The sequence below is a fragment of the Belonocnema kinseyi genome, chromosome 5, assembly GCF_010883055.1.
Source record: "Belonocnema kinseyi isolate 2016_QV_RU_SX_M_011 chromosome 5, B_treatae_v1, whole genome shotgun sequence".
NCBI classification, from domain to species: domain Eukaryota; kingdom Metazoa; phylum Arthropoda; class Insecta; order Hymenoptera; family Cynipidae; genus Belonocnema; species Belonocnema kinseyi.
Genome location: NC_046661.1, coordinates 87,583,408 through 87,600,370, shown reverse-complemented (window position 1 = coordinate 87,600,370; position 16,963 = coordinate 87,583,408). Strand labels below are relative to the sequence as shown.

General features: G+C 23.5%; 1 protein-coding gene across 1 annotated transcript in view; it reads right to left on the bottom strand.

The window, feature by feature from the left end:
• The window catches only part of LOC117173492 (microtubule-associated protein futsch-like), a 42,973-nt gene extending 31,410 nt beyond the window's left edge, over window positions 1–11,563 (bottom strand). The window contains exons 1-2 of the mRNA XM_033362105.1: window positions 11,256–11,563; window positions 1,061–1,312 (exon numbers count right to left, since the gene is read on the bottom strand). Of these exons, the coding sequence (XP_033217996.1) occupies window positions 1,061–1,312; window positions 11,256–11,360 (357 nt within the window). The 5' untranslated portion in view covers window positions 11,361–11,563. The remainder of the gene's footprint in view (window positions 1–1,060; window positions 1,313–11,255) is intronic.
• Window positions 11,564–16,963: the final 5,400 nt, after the last annotated feature.

Genomic DNA, 16,963 nt, shown 5'->3' with positions numbered 1-16,963 from the left:
GACGTCTCCCATCTCGAAACATAAATTTATCAATTCGCACAATCTATGTGGTATGCACGCGCCACCGTGTTCAAGCATTTCAGCGTTAATACCGTCTACCCCAGCAGCCTTACCGTTTTTCATGCTCTTAATTATATCCCTAACCTCAGTGACACAGACTTTTTCAATTGAGTTTTCTAACGCATCGTGTTCAACATCGCAGTTGTGGTGTCCTATAGCTTCATCTCCGAATTGTCTCCTAAAATAGTCTCTGAAAGCCTCTAGTATTCCATCTGCATCATATACCATTTCCCCCCTACTATTTCTCATGTTGACAATTTCTGAACTTTTGTTTCCTTTCATTTTTTTATAAAGTAGTTTCCTGCTTCCTTCAAAGTCGTTTTGTATTTTTAACTCTGATAAAAGAAAACTGTTTTTTATCAACAATTTTCAACTTCAAATTCTTTTAATTTTTAATTGTTTAAATCTTCAAAACCGGACTTTAATTATTCCAAAAGCTGTTAAAATCGAACTTGGGCAGATTTTTCTTCTGAAAATTCGTAAAACTCCCGGGTACTATGCCCGGCGGTCACCCTGTTTTTTATTTTAAAAATCTTCGATTTTTAAAAGTGATAATTTTCATTTTTTAACTTTTAAAACTGCATTTAAAAATTCTTTAAATTAAAATATATGCTTAAAAATAAAAATCTAAAATGAAAAATTTTTTAATTCTAAGATTTTCGAATTAAACATGCTAAACTGAATATAATAATTTATAAAAATCAGAATTTGAAAAATTATTTGAAAAACGGTTGAAATCAAAGTTGGATAACATTTTTATTCTAAAAATTTGGTAAAATTCCCGGTCAAAGAATAAATTCACTGTTATTACCTGGTCCAGCGGCCACCCTGATTTAATACTCTTTTTTTTTGTAAATTCTATTAACGGCTGCAAATAGGGGCCAAATAATGAAAATAGGGCACTTTAGGGACCTTTACTGAATATACATTAAAATATGGAACATAGGGACCGTTCTGTGACGCCTGTGAAAAAGTTTTATCAGTTTAAAATTGAACTTACATCGTCTTCGAACAGGTAGAATATTTTGTTGAATGCGTCGTTATATCGGTTTGTCTTTTTCAAATGGAAAATATATCCCGTCTTTGCAGCTTCCTGGCAAAAATTGCACGAAATTGGCTTCCTCGGCTTGTTCGGATTCTTTTCTAACTTTTTACGCGACTCTTTATACTTGTGAACAAAATCACAACATTTATCGACCTCGTAGGCGCATTTGTGGCAAATTTTGGTCGATAGAGCATCTTCTTTAGAAGCCTGTTGTGCAAACAAAAAATTATAAATAAATAAATAACGTTAAATAGCTTTTAAATTATTATAAAATAAATCTATATACATATAATCCAACATTTATCAGGCAAGCACTTGAATTGTAAAAATATCAAAATTAAAAGTTATAACACTAATTATAAATTTATATACATTTTAATTATATATATTTCATTTAGGAGCATGCTTTTTAGATGAAAAATATTAAGAATAAAACAGCGCAATTAAATGCAGACTGTTTATATTTATATTTACAATAATTGATGTAAAATATTATTTTAGACTTAAATGTTAGTCCCTCAAAATGAACCCAAAAAGTAGAGAAGAGAGCGAAAAGTAGAGAAATTTTTCTTTTTTTTTATTTCAGCATAATTGCGTGTGTTATCAAGTGAAATTTAAAAAAATTTAATCAGTTTTTCGACTAAGAAATAAAAACATTCTTAATCTCTGACCTCGGACTCATTTTAGAGATTAAAAATAGTGTCGTATAATTTTTCAAGTATTAAAAAAGATCTTCAATATTTATTTTAATTGTTTTTCTCTAGTCTATAAATGATCAAAATTGTTATTTATTGATCATAAGATCTATTTTTGGTTGAAAGTTCACTATTCTCAGTTTAAAAGTCTACTATTAATTTTTTCGTTAAGAAATGATCTTTTTTTATTTATAACTTGTATTCTATGGTTAAAAATTGAATAATTCTGTTTGAAAAAAAACATACTTCTTGGTTAAAAATTCAACAAGTTTGCTGAAAATTCGTGTTTTTTGGCTTAATAATTCAAGAATTTGATTGAAATTTTGTTTCAATCTTGACTAACAATTTCTTATTTGTTTGAAAATAGTTACACTTTCAAACAAAGAGATGAGTTTTTAAATAAAATTGTAAATCTTAACTGGATTAATTGAACTTTAAACCAGAAAGATGAATTTTCAACTGAAATGATGAATCTTTAACTAGAATAATTGAATTTTCGACCAAAAAGATAAACTTTCAAATAACAACGATAACTTTTCAAACCAAAATTTACCAAATTTAATTTTTCGTCCAAAATAAGTCTCTAACTAAAATGATGAAGTTTGTAACTCGAATAATAGTTACATTTTCAGATTAAAAAAATAATAATTTTAAACCAAAAAATAAACAAATTTTCAACAAAAAGGAACATAAATATTTATTTTAAATGTTACTTTAGTTTATAAATTATAAAAATTCTTATTTATCAAGGCTCTATTTTTGGTTGAAAGTTCACTATTCTCAATTAAAAAGTCTACTATTAAATTTTTCGTTAAAAAATAGTATTTTTAATTAAAAAATTGTATTACATCGTTCAAAATTGAATTATTTTAATAAAAAGACATACTTCTTGGTTATAATTTCAAATAGTTTATTGAAAATTCGTGTTTTCTCGCCTAATAATTCACAAATTTGATTGAAATTTTGTTTCTTTCTGACTCACAAATTGTTATTTTTCTGAAATTCGTTATCTTCTCTAACAAAAAAGGGATGATTTTTTAACTAAAATTGTAAATCTTAACTGGAATAATTGAATTTTAAACAAGAAAGATGAATTTTCAACTAAAATAATGAATCTTCTACTAGAATAATTGATTTTTTGGCCAAAAAGATCAATTTTTAAATAAAAACGATAATTTTCCAAACCAAAATTTACAAAATTTAATTTTTGGTCCAAAATAAATTTCTATTTAAAATTATGAAATATTAAACTGGAATAATAGTTACATTTTCACATTTAAAAATATATAATCTTAAACCAAAGATAATATTTCAAAATTTAAATATTTCGTTAAATATCCATCTTTTTGGTCTGAAAACGAACCTCTTTCTGTACAAATTTTATCTTTTTTAAAAAATGCAACTTTGTGGTTGGAAATTAATCAATTTCAGTTAAAATATAAATTTTTTGGTTGAAATTTAACCTGTTTTAGTTAAGGATTCAAGTATTTTGTTAAAATTCGCCGTTTCTGCTTAGAACCAACGTTTTTTTTTCTTTCTTTAAATAAAATTGTTTTTTTGAATTATCCAAAATTACGTTCTTCGTTAAAAATTCATCTTTTTCACTACAAAATTCAACTCCTTAGGTAAAACTTGAACTATTTTCTTGAAAATTCATTTTTTTGGTTTGAAAATTGAAATTAATGTTTATAAATTTACTTTTTTTTTTAAATTCATATTCTCAATGTTGAAAATTCAACTGTTCTATACAAAATTAAACTTTTTGACTTAAAAATTAAACAATTTGGTATAGAATTCAACTATTTGGTACAAAATTGAACTGTTTTGAAGAAAATCCGTTTTTCTTTCATTGAAAATTAAATCAGCTTCGGTTGAAAATTAACTTTTTAGTTCGATATTGCCATTTTCGGATGGAAAATTCGACTTTTTTGTGAACAATTTGTATTTTCGACTGAAAAAATAAACAATTTGCTAGAAAATTCCACTTTTTGTTTGAAAAATGATGCATTTTCTTGAAATTTTTTTCTTTTTGCCTGAAAATGAAATTAATTTTTTGTTTAAAATAATCAAATGGTTGAAAATTCATCTGTTTTAATTAAGGATTCAAGTGTTTTGTCACAATTCGTATTTCATGCTTGAATCCCACTAGTTATTTCTGTTTTAAATAAAAAAATTTTTTAAATCAAACATTACGTTCCTTGTTGAAAATTCAGCGTTTTTTATTGAAAATACAACTCCTCAGTGGAAATTTGAACGAATTTTTCAAAAATTCATTTTTTTGGTTCAAGATTTTTATTTTTAGTTGAAATTTTTTTTTTGTTTAACAATTGTTTATTTAAATGAAAATTTAAGTAAATGGTTGTAAATTTACAGCTTTGTTAAAAAATTATATTCTCGGTGTTAAAAATTTAACTGTTTTATAGAAAATTCAACTTTTTTGCTTGACAATTCAACAATTTAGTTGAAAATTAATCCGTTTTAATTGAGGATTCAAGTATTTTGTTAAAATGCTTCTTTCTTAATAAAGTTAAACTATTTTCTTCAAAAATATATATTTTTTTTTTATATTATGGCTTGGACCAGACAAAATGTATTAAGTAATCTGATATTAATTGTGTTTTGTCTACTGGTCTAAAATCAATATATTTTAAATATTGATGTTAATTTCTAAATTGTAAAAAATAAACATTAAAATTCGACAATTTGGTATAAAATTCATTTATTTGATTCAAAATTTAAACTGTTTTGAAGAAAATGATTTTTTTTCATTAAAAAATAATTTAAAAAAAAATTTAACTATGCCATTTTGGGCTAAAAATTAATCGTTTAAGTATTTTCGATACAAAAATTAAAACAATTTGGTAGAAAATTGATATTTTTTAGTTTAAAAATTCAACTATTCAGTTACAAATTTGAAGAAGCAAAAACAATATAAACTAAAATTAATCAAATAAGATTTTGAAAGAAATCACATCCATTCAAAAAATATTTAGTTTAAAATTCATCATTTTTGGTAAAACAAAATCGACTATTTGGTCAAAAATTTTAATACTTTGTTGAAAATTTTTCTTTCTGTCAACTGTTTCCTAAAATTTTTTATTTAAGATTCATAATTTTAGTGAAAAATCGTATTTTTCAGTTAAAAATTTTTTTTACTGAAAATTCATATTCTGTAAATAAAACCATGATAAAAATAAATAAAGCCGTAAATAAAAATGCAACTATACCATGATTGGTAAAAAAATGTATCTTACTTGGTTTAAAAATTTGAGAACCGAAAAAAATTTACTAAAAATTAGTGAACTAAAATTTGGACTAACACCACATCCATTGTTCAAAAAATTTCGTTGAAAATTTACATAATTTGTTTAAAATTCGTCATTTTTGGTAAAAATCTATTTTTTTGTTTGTTCAAAATAAAACTTCTTAGTGGGGAAAAAGCTGCTTTAGTCGAAGATTCAAGGACTTTGTTGGAACTTCATCTTTTTATATTGAAATTTCAAGTCATTGGTTAAATTTCAAACTTCTTTCTTATAATTTCAGTTTTAAAGTTTAAAAATCGTAGTTTTAGTACCATATTCGCTTATTTATTTCTTGAAAATTAAATTATTTGATAAAAGATTAAAGGGTTTTGTAGAAAATACGTATTTTTTGAATGAAAATTAATTTTCAATCAATATTTAACAACAATTTTTGTTTGAAAAATTGATCTTTTTTAGTTTAAAAATTGAACTATTTAGTTGAAAAAAATTCGACTACTTGGTTAAAAATTTAAGTATTTTGTGAGAAATTCGTTTTTCTGACAGAAAATTAAACAATTTGGATAAAAATTAATCTTTTTACATTAAAAATTAATACTCTTGGTTAAAAACTCAAAAGTCTTGCAATAAACTCGTTCTCTTTTTATTGAAAATTAATATTTTGAACTAAAAATGAAACTATTCGATTTTTGGTTGTAAATTGATCTTTTTTGGTTGAAAGTTGAACTCTCTTATAATTTTTATTCGAAATTCAACAATTAGGTAGAAAATTGAACCATCGGGTAGAAAATTTAACTGCTTTGTGAATAATTGATGTAATTTTTGAAAATTCATGTTTTTTGTTGAAAATTTAACTATTTAATTAAAAAATTTTGGGACAGAGATAAAAATTAAAACTAAAATATTGTTTTTTTTTAATTCGTTTTTTTTTAAATCTTGTTTTATTAAAAATTGATCATTTTAGTTAAAAACTAGTTTTTTTGTTGGTTTTGTTAAAAACTAATATTTAAATTATAAATTTAACTATTTATTTCAAAACTTAACTGTTTTGTAGAAAATTCTTCTTTTTTGTCTTAAAAATTCAAGTATTTGGTACACGAATAAACGAATTTTTAGAAAATTATTTTCTTTTTCCATTGAAAATTAATTAATTAATTCTTCTCAATGTAAATTTAAATACGCCATTTTTGGATGAAAATTGATTCTTGTTGTTGAAAAATTCGGTTCAACACCACATACATTGTTCAAAATATTTAGTTGAAAATTTATTTAATTTTTTTTAAATTCGTATTTTTTGTAACAAAAAAAATCCACCATTAATTTCAAAATTTAAATAAATTGTTGAAAATTTGTATTTCTGGTAGAAAATTCAACAAACTTGTATTAAGTTCAGTTTCTTTTTATTGGAAAATGATATTTTCTATTTGAAATTTGAACTATTTGATTGAAAATGCATATATATACTTAAAGAATCGTCTATTTTTATACAATGTGAACCTCTTGGTTTAAAATTTAACTATATGGTATAAAATATATGTATTTTGTGTAGAAATTTGTCTTTTCTATAATTTTTCTGTTTAAATACCAACTATTACATTTTTTTGGTCAAAATTCATCTTCTTAGATTGAAAATTCAACCCCTTGATTGAAAAAAATTGAACTGTTTTCTAAAAAAATTCGTTTTTTTTTTTATTGAAGATTCGTAATTTGACCCGAAAAAACTTCTTTTTTTAAACTGAAAATTTAACTTTTTTTAAATTCAACTGCTTTATAGAAAAGTCTTCTTTTTAGCTTGGAAATTAAACTATTTGGTAAAATACTAAACAGTTTTGTTGTAAATATTTTTTGTTAAAACTTAATCTTTTTTAATTTGAAACCTCAACTATTTAATTCAAAAATTTTCGAATCGAAAAATATATAAACTAAAAATTAATCAAACAAAATTTGGACTGACACCACATCATCCATTGTTCAAAATATTTGGTTGAAAATTTATGGAAATTGTTGAAAATTCCTCTTTTCTCGTAAATTTTTTTATTGTTTATTTTACTAATTAATCTTTTTGACTGAAAATTGGTTTTTTAGTAAAAAAAAAATGCAACTATCTGATAAAAAATTAGTCTGTTTTCTCAAAAACCGACTTTTTTATTTGTATTTTTTCGTTATATTCAACTGCTTTTTATTTAAAATTAAAACATTTCTTGGTTTAAATATCAACTAAGATGAACGCCTCAGTAATCGGGATGCCAATTTTCTTGATTTATAATTAATTTGAATGAATATAATTTCTATTTGATATTATAAAATTTAATTTGTTTTGAAAATTCAACTACTTGGTTGAACATTCATCTTTTTATTTTCAAAATGTATCTCTTTCTGTAGAAATTTAATCTTTTTTGTTTAAAAATGCGAGCATCTGATTAAAAATTAATCGGTTTCGGTAGAAAATTAATTTTTTTTGTTGAAAATGGATATTTTCGAGTGTAAAATTAAATTTTTTTGTTGAAAATTCGCAGTTTCGATCAAAAAATTAAACAATTAGTTAAAAATTTATCAATGTTAGTTAAATCCAACTGTTATTAATTTAAAATTTAAAATTTTTTTATTAAAAATTCTTCGTTTTAGAATAAAGCCTTAACTCCTTGGTTCAAAATTGCTCTACTTTTTGAAAAGGTATTTTTTTTGGTTAAAGATTGATATTTTTAGTTTAAAGTTCGATTTTTTTTTGGTTAGCAAATATTTTTTTTAAAGTCAAAATTTAACAGATTGGTTTAAATGAAACTTTTTGTCAAAATTTCATAATCTCGGGTTAAAAGCTCAACTTCGTTATAAAAAAAAAATCATCTTTTTCCCATGAAAATTTCACAAAACGGTATAAAATTTAAATATTGGGTACAAAATTAGTTTTTTTTTTTAAATTAATTCACCTTCATACAAATTACACTGCATCATTTTTTATTAACATTTATATTTTTTTGCATAAAAATTCAACTATTTAGTACTAAATTTTTACAAACGAAAAAAAGACTGAAAGTTAAACAAATAAAATTTGAACAAACATCGAATCCATTGTTTAAAATATTTAGTAGAAAATTGATTAAATTTGTTGAAAATTCGTATTTTTTTAGTATAAAATTCACCTATTTGGTTAAAAATGTATGTCTTTTGTTGAAAATGTGTCTTTTTTTATTAAAAAATTAATCCTTTTGGTCCAAAGTTAATACTTGTGGATTAAAAATTTGTGTATTTTCTTGAAACATAGTTTTTTTAAATAAAAAATCCATTTTTTGTTTTAAAAAATAGAACTATGTGGTTGAAAATTAATCCTTTTTAATTAAGGATTAAGGTATTTTTTCAACTTTTTCCTTGAAATCAAAATATTTTTTGTTTAGATATCAACTATTAAAATTTTTTGTTGAAAATTCATCATTTTGGATAAAAATTCAACCGCTTAATTACATTTTGTTATCACTTAATTTTTCAACTGAAAATTAAACTATTTTGTTGAAAATTGCAATGTTTTATAGGAAATTTGTATTTTTGAATTAAAAAATGCCACAAATATGTATAAAAATCACCTGTTTGGTACAAAATTAACCTCTTACATATAAAATTCCTTTTTTCATAGAAAATTAATTGTAAATCAAGATTTACATACTCCAATTTTAAAAATTGTTCCCTTTCAGTTAAAAAATTCTAACATATAGATAATAATATTTAAAAACGAAAAAATATCAACTAAAAATTATTCAAATACAATTTAGCACACCAGTTGTTCAAAATATTTAGTATAAAAATGAATCAATTTGTTGAAAATTCGTATTTTTTGGAAGAAAACTCAACTCGTTGGTTAAAAATTTATGTATTTTGTTGAAAATTCGTCTTTTTTGTAAAAAATTATACATTTTGTTTAAATTTTTTCAAATATTTTGTTGAAAAATCGTCTTTTCAGACAAAAGATTAAGCTTCTTAGTTCAAAATTCTTCTCTTTGTTTGAAAACTTTACTATTTGGTTGAAAATTTTCGTTTTTTTGTTCTAAAATTAATAGTTTTAACTAGAAATTTACCTTTTTTAGTCGAAAATTCAATTATTTGGATGCTAATTTTTGTATCTTATGGGAAGACATGTTTGAATTCAAAATAATTCAAAATAAAAATAATTGAAAGTAATATATTTCTGGATGAAATTTTTTGAAGTGATTGTTATTTTAAATTTAAACAATATTATTAGAAAATTTTTATTATTCGAGAATTTCCTAATTCAGGAATTTTATTTTTCGGGATTTTTAAGTCGTCCCTATTTTGTCGAAAATTCGTTTTTTTAGTACAAAATTATCCCTCTTGATTTCAAAAATGAACTATTAAGCAGAAAATATATATATCTTTTAGCTTTCTAAATTTTTTCATTTAATTTAATTTTAACATTTTTTTAATTTTTGTACAAAAAAATTGATTATTTCAAGCGCCTTCGTGCAATTGGAAATAATTTAGCGAGACTGCGAGAAATAACAAAAAATTCTAAAGGGATTAAAAAAAAAATTCAAGAGAATCTACAAAATTAAAAAAAAGAATTAAAAAATGTTTCAGAGATTTTAAACAATTTCAAGAGCTTCTGATTGAATAAAAAAAATTTACGGTTTCAAGGGAATTTTCTAAGAAAAAAAAATATTTTTACGTATTTATAAAATATTAAAAAAATTTTTAAGGATTTTAAAGCTTTAAGTATTGTTTAAAAAGATTTTTAGGGTTTTTAATTCTTTGTGAATTTTTAAATTCAGGAACTTTATTTTACGATTTTTTTAGTTATCCTTACTTTGTCGAAAATTCATGTTTCTGGTAGAAAATTATTCCTTTTAGTTTAAAATATAACTGTTTAGCAGTAAATATTTTTAATTTAGTACTAACAATTAATAAATTTAGTATTTTAAACAATTTCAAGGAATTATAAAGGATTTAAAAAAATTTGTTTCAAAAGATTTTCTGGCAATAAAAATATATTTTTAAAGTTTTAAAAATATTTTAAGCATTTTTAAGGATTTTAAAGATTCAAGATTTTTGTTAAAAATTTTACGGGTTTTTATCATTCGAGAATTTTCCAATTCCGAAATTTTATTTTTCGGCGCTATTTTGTCGAAAACTATTACGTTTGGCTTAAAATTTAATTTTTTGGTAAAAAAATATATATTATTTTGATAACAATTAGTAATTTTGGATAGAAAATTATTTTTTTGTTGTAATCTGTTTTAGGTGAGGATTCAAATAGATGGTTGATCATTGATATTTTTGGTTGTACTCAAATGTTATAAATTTAAAATGAAAATATTATTTTGTTTAAAAATAAAAAATTACACTTTTTGATAAAAATTCAACTGTTTTGCAGAGAATTCGGCTGTTTGGCTTAAAAATTCAACTTTTTTGTGCAAAATGTATTTAATTTGTTAATAACTCATCTTCTCGGTTGAAAATTTATCTAACTAGCTCAAAAATATTTTTTTGATGAAAAGTAAAGCTTAAAAAAAGTGTCAATCGTGTGGTGAGTCCGAGGCCTGAAAGGTATAACAGAAAACTTAAAAAATAAAACCTTATTTCAATGCATGCCTTCACAAAAACGTTGACCTTCGAAAGTTCTGCAGTGAAAACACCTTTTTAATATCACTTCACCCAAAAATGTAACTTTCACAAAACAAAATGTCTACATAACCTAACTTTGGCGAAATGCAACGCCAAAAATAAAAGTTGGAGTCTTAGATTAAAAAGAGATGAAAAGGGGGAAAATGTAGTGCAGTTTTGGAATAATGGTTTGAAATAAAGAGTGTTATTGAGAGAAATGAGTGAAAATGGAAATGTCGGCAAACCATAACATGAAACAGGCGTTTGTACGTGCAAAACAAACCGGATATTTGAGAGAAAAATCACATCGGCTCGCGAGATGAATCGTACCTAGGCAAAAGCAGAAAGCACAAGACAATAGGAAAAATGATTATCGCGGCAGCATTTCGCAGACCGAACTCTTAAGCGAAAGAAATAAAAACGAAGCCTCACAAGGTTATTTATCGCAGTGGCGTACGTTCAAGTTTCAGCCGCCAGATGAAGTCTCGGAGTCCGGGCTGCGGAAATAACATAACCTCTCAAATTTCATACTCGCGAACTTTAGTGGCAGTCATATTTAAAAATAGAACGTGGGAAAATGCGTACCTTGAGTGAAAGACAGGTTTCTACTTTTCGGAAAAAGGCCTGATCCTCAGAAATATCGAGGAAAATTCCTTCATCACTTGCACACAAGAAACAGTTACTCGGCATTCCGTACCAAGAAAATGAAACAAACGCGAATCAGGCTTTTTGCACGGGAAGTCACTTTTTAGTTCATTTGAAACCGAACGCTGCAGGAATGCAGGTCGGAACCTGCGAACGCGTGGAGGAAAAACTGGAATCCATATAATCACAACGGAAAAATGCAGATGATAGCAAAATCTTACAAATTGGCGGCAACGCGAGGGGAAGTGGGAACTCTTTCGGGAATACGCGGAAGTGACGTCAATCAGAGAACGGAAAATCGAATTTCGAAATATTGAGCTGAGCTCAGGAGTCGAACGCGAGGCGGTAAATTCAAGCGTAGTTTGAAAAAGTACTAGAAAGAGTAGGTACAATTTTAAGGATGTAAATTAATTTTTGCATACAAACTTCCAGGGTTTTTTCCGGTTCGCAAACATTTTTCATATTAAATGAAATTTAAAAAATCGAACTCTAAAGCTAGCAATTTTTCAACTTGAATTAATAAAAACTGAGCAGCAAATAAAATCACTCTGGTTCAAATTCTCAATAATATACACGCTTCCAAATCTTATTAAAAGTTCTTGAAACATCTGCATGTTGTTTACATTTTTTTCAAATTTTTTATTATTTTTGAAATTATTTCGGAACTATAAAACATCCTTTAAAATGAATCCAATTTTTTCTGTTTAATTCTGCCAAATTAAACAAATTTTCTTAAAATCTTCCACATTCATTTTTTGATAATTTTGTAAATCTTTCTAAATCTTTTTGAATAATCACTCAAAATTATCTTTTCAAAATAAAACTCATTTTCAATTTGCATAGGAAATGTTTTTTAACCTTCTGAAGCCATTCAAAATTCTTAAAAAGCTTTTAAATTTTGTGTTTGAAATCTGCCAAAATCTATATCTTTTTTTTTAATTATGCCGTGGGCTATTTACACCGAAATTTTATAACTAATAGCCAGATTTTGTCAGTACACGTAGACACTTTGTTTAAATTATTTTAAATCATTAGAAATTTTTTATTGAATTTTGATTGTTCCAAAACTTCTAAATATTTCTAAAACTTCCTTTATTTTCTTAAAAGAATAATGTGTATTAAATGGTTATTTATGCATCAAAGTTCAAAAATTTGACTTAAAAATTAAATTTTTTTTAATACAACACACATAAAATAAATAATTTGTTAAAGTGGAAGTTTTTGTCTATAAATTTGTAAAATTTCCTGTCAAAAAATAAATTCACTGTCATTTTTAACCAAGAAGATTTATTTTCTACCAGAAAGACTAATTTACTGAAATTGTAAACCAAATAGTCGATTTTTTAAATTAAAAAATACAAATTTTAAACAAATTACATAAATTTTCAACTAATAAATATTTTAAACAATAGATGTGATATTATTCAAAATTTTATTTGATTAATTTTTAGTTTATATTTTTTCGTTTCTAACTTTTTTTAACTAAATACTTAAATTTTTAAATTAAAAAGGGTCCATTTTTTAACCAGAAGTGGCGTGGTTAAATTTTAATTAAGTTAATTAATGTTCAATAAGTAAAAAGAATTTTCTACAAAATGGTTAAACTTTGTACCAAATAGATTAATTTTATACCGGAAAGAGGAATTTTCAACAACGCAATTAAATTTTTAACCATTAAAAAAAAATCTTTTACTAAACAGCTTAATTTTGTAACAAATAGTTAAATTTTTTACCAGAAAGAGGAATTTTCAACGAAATACTAATCAATATTTTAAACAGTGGATGTGATGTTAGACCAAATTTTATTTGATTTATTTTTAGTTTATATTTTTTCGTTTCTAAATTTTTTAAAATAAATAGTTAATTTTTTAAACCAAAACGGATTCGTTTTTTAACTAAAAATGGTTTAGTAAAATCTTAATTACGAGAATTAATTTTCAATGGAAAAAAAAGAATTTTCTACAAATTACATAAATCTTCCACTAAATCTTTTAACAAATAGGTAATCATAATGTTAGTTCAAATTTTTTTAAATTAAATTTTAGATTATTTTTTCCGTTTCTGTAAATTTTTAACTAAATAGTTAAATTTTTATTGACTAGAATTAATTTTCAATTAAACAAAAATTTACAAATCAGCTCAATTCTATACCAAATAGTTGAATTTTCAACAAATTTCTTAAATTTAAAACCAAATAGTCCAATTTTTTTTACTAGAGAATATAAATTTCAAACAAATTACATAAATTTTTAACTGATAAATATTTGAAACAATGGATATGATGTTAGTCTAAATTTTATTTGATTAATTTTTTTAAAATGGTTTTTCGATCCTACATTTTTTAAACTAAATAGTTGAATTTTTTAACTAAAAAAGATCCATTCTTTAACAAAAAATTGCGTAGTTAAATTTTTATTGAGGAGAATTAATTTTTCAATTAAAAAAGAAGATTTTTTTACAAAACAGTTAAATTTTGTACTCAATTTTTAACAAATTATATAAATTTTCAACTAAATCTTTTGAGAAATGGATAATTATGCTGTAAGTATGAATTTTATTTAATTAAATTTTAATTTATTTTTCCACCGTTTCTGTATATTTTTAACTAAATAGTTAATTTTTTATTGAGGAGAATTAGTTTGCACTGAAAACAATGTTTTTTTTCACAAAACAGCTTAATTTTGTACCAAGTAGTTGAATTTTTTACCAGAAAAAGGAATTTTAAACAAAATACTTCAATTTCAAACCAAACAATCAAATTTCGTACAAAAAAATACAAATCTAAAACAAATCACGTAAATTTTCATCTAATATTTTAAACAATGGATGTGATGTTAGTCAAAACTTTATTTGATTAATTTTTTGTTTATATTTTTTTCGTTCATACAAGTTTTTAAATAACTTGGTGGTGAATTTTTAAGCTAAAAATATTAATTAAAAAAAATAGAGTAGCTAAATTTCATAATAGTAGAATTAATTTTCATTTTTAAAAATATATAATTTTCTACAAAACAGTTGAACGAATTTTCGACTCAAATGATGAATTTTCAACAATAACAAAAATTATTATTGATTATTAAATTTAAAATGTTCCAATTAAAAAAATAAAAATCGACCAAAAAAGAAGAGTTTTTAACAAATTATGAAAATTTGGAACTAAATAGTTTTTATTTTTTTTTCAATTAAAATGATTAACTTCTAACCAAAAGTGAAACAGTAAAATTTTTATGAAAGAAAAAAGTTCTTGACATGAAACAGACGAATCATCTACAAAAGAGTTACATTTTTTACCAAACTATTTAATGTTCAAGACAAACAGACGAATTTCCTATATAAAAGTATTGCATTATCTACCTACAAATAGGAAGTTTTCACAAAAAATTCATTTTCAATCAAATAGTTATATTTGCAATTTTAAACTTTTAGTTATTACCCCAGAAAATAAATTTTCAACAAAAAACAAAAATTTTTAGGGAAAAAGTTGAATTTACAACAAAAAAGATTAATTTTCTACCAAAAAAGGTAGAATGTTCAAAAAACTAGATCAATTTACAACCAATTTAATTCCAATTTTTCAAACAATTTAATTTAAAAGTATATGAAGAATTTTCAAGGATTTAAATGATTTCAAAGGTATTTACAAACATTTCATGCGATTTTAAGGAGCTTAAAATGTTTTTGCGGGGTTTTAAGAGTTTTAAAAAAATCAAAAGATTTCAAGTAGTTTCATGGGATTTTAAAAGACTTCAGAATTTTAAGGGATTTCAATCAATTTGGAAGAATTCTTACGAAATGTAAAAAAAAAAATTTTTAAGGATTTAAAAACATTTTAAGCATTGTATACGTTTCAAAGAAATTTCAAAATATATAAAGAGGTTTCAAATAATTTAAAAATTAAAAGGAATTAAAAATATATATACCTTTCCTTGAATTTGAAAAAAAATCGAGGAGCTGCAATAAATATAAAGAATTCCTAATGGGTTTTCAAGAAATTTTCAAGGGATATTTAAGAATTCCAACAAAAAGTCAAAGATTTCGAAAAATATTTCCAGGGATTCCATTAACTAAAGATTTCAAACAATTTTTAGTGTTTCCAAGGAATTTAACCATTTCAAAGGAATGTTAAGGGGTTTCAAAAAATAAAAATATTTTTTCAGGATTTAAAAAGATTGAAGGGATTTCAAGGGGTTCAACAAAATGAAAAGATTTTAAGAAATTTCAAAAAATTTTTAAGGGATTTTAAAAAAAATGAAAGATTTTAAGTGAGTTCGTAGACGGGACTGTAAGGCGTTTAAATAACTCTTATGGGATTTAAAAAATTTTCGAGAGCTTTGGAATAATTTGAACAAAAAATAACGATATTTAAAAAAGTCTCAAGAGAATTTTTAAGAATGTTAAATATTTCAAAGAAATTTCCAAAAACTTAAAGGGGTTTCAAGGGGTTTCAAAAAATGAAGATTTTTTTCTTCGAAATTTCAAAAGATTTAAGGAGTTTAAAAAATTTTTAATTTGTTACAAATAACAAAGGTTTTAAGCGCCTTCGTTAAATTGGAAATAATTGCGCAGGCCTGCTGCGAATTAAAAGAATTCTAGGGGGATTAAAAAAATTTTAGGATATTCTAAAATTTCTTTTTTAATTGAGAAATGTTTCAAGAGATTTCCTGGTATTTAAAAAATTTAAGATTTTGAAGAATTTCAAACGATTTTAAGTATTGCCAAAGATATTAAATATTTGAAACGTGTTTTTAAATACTTTAAAAGATTTTAAGGAACAAAAAAAAGAAGAGCTTTTTTAGGATTTCGAAATATTTAGACTTATATTTTTTAAAAATATTGCAAACAATTTTATGGGATTTGGAAGGATTTGGTGGACTGGAAAAAAATTTTAAGAATCCTTACGACCTTAAAAAAAACTTCAAAGAATCTTAATAAAGTCTTTTTAAAAATTGAACAATGTTTCAAAGGATTTCCTGGCAATTCAAAAATGTTTTCATGATTTCAACAAATTTAAATCATTCGTATAGCATATAAAACAATTTCAAGGAATTCTAAAGGGTTAAAAAAAAATTCACATTCCAAGGGATTTTCTGGTAATAAAATTTCTTTAAGGGTTTCAAATCATTTTAAGTATTTTCAAAAGTTTTTAAGATTTAAAATAAATTTGAAAAGATTTTAAGGGTCTTTGAGAGATTTAAAAAAATAAACAGATCTTTCCAGGATTTCGAAACATTTGAGGGATTCCATTCAATTTCAAGGTAAGAAATTTAAAAAAAGCGCTTTTACGGGGTTTTAAAATATTTTGCGTGAATTCAAAAAGTTTAAATAATTTTTAAGGGTTTTAAAAAAATTTCGAAATAATTAAAAAACAAATAAAAATTTGTTAACGGATTTTCTGGTTCTTTAGAAAATTAAAGATTATTAAAGATTTCAAACAATTTGAAGTATTTCCACAGATTTTAAATATTTTAAAAGAATTTCAAGGATTTCACAAAAACTTTTTAATATTTCAAGGATTTTTTTGGGATTTGAAAAAATGACCATTTTTGAGAATTTCCAAGAAAATTAAAAAGATTTCATAGAATTGGCATGGCTTTCTATTTTTTTTTTAATTTTTAGGATTTCTATTTATCAAAAAAATAATTTCAAAC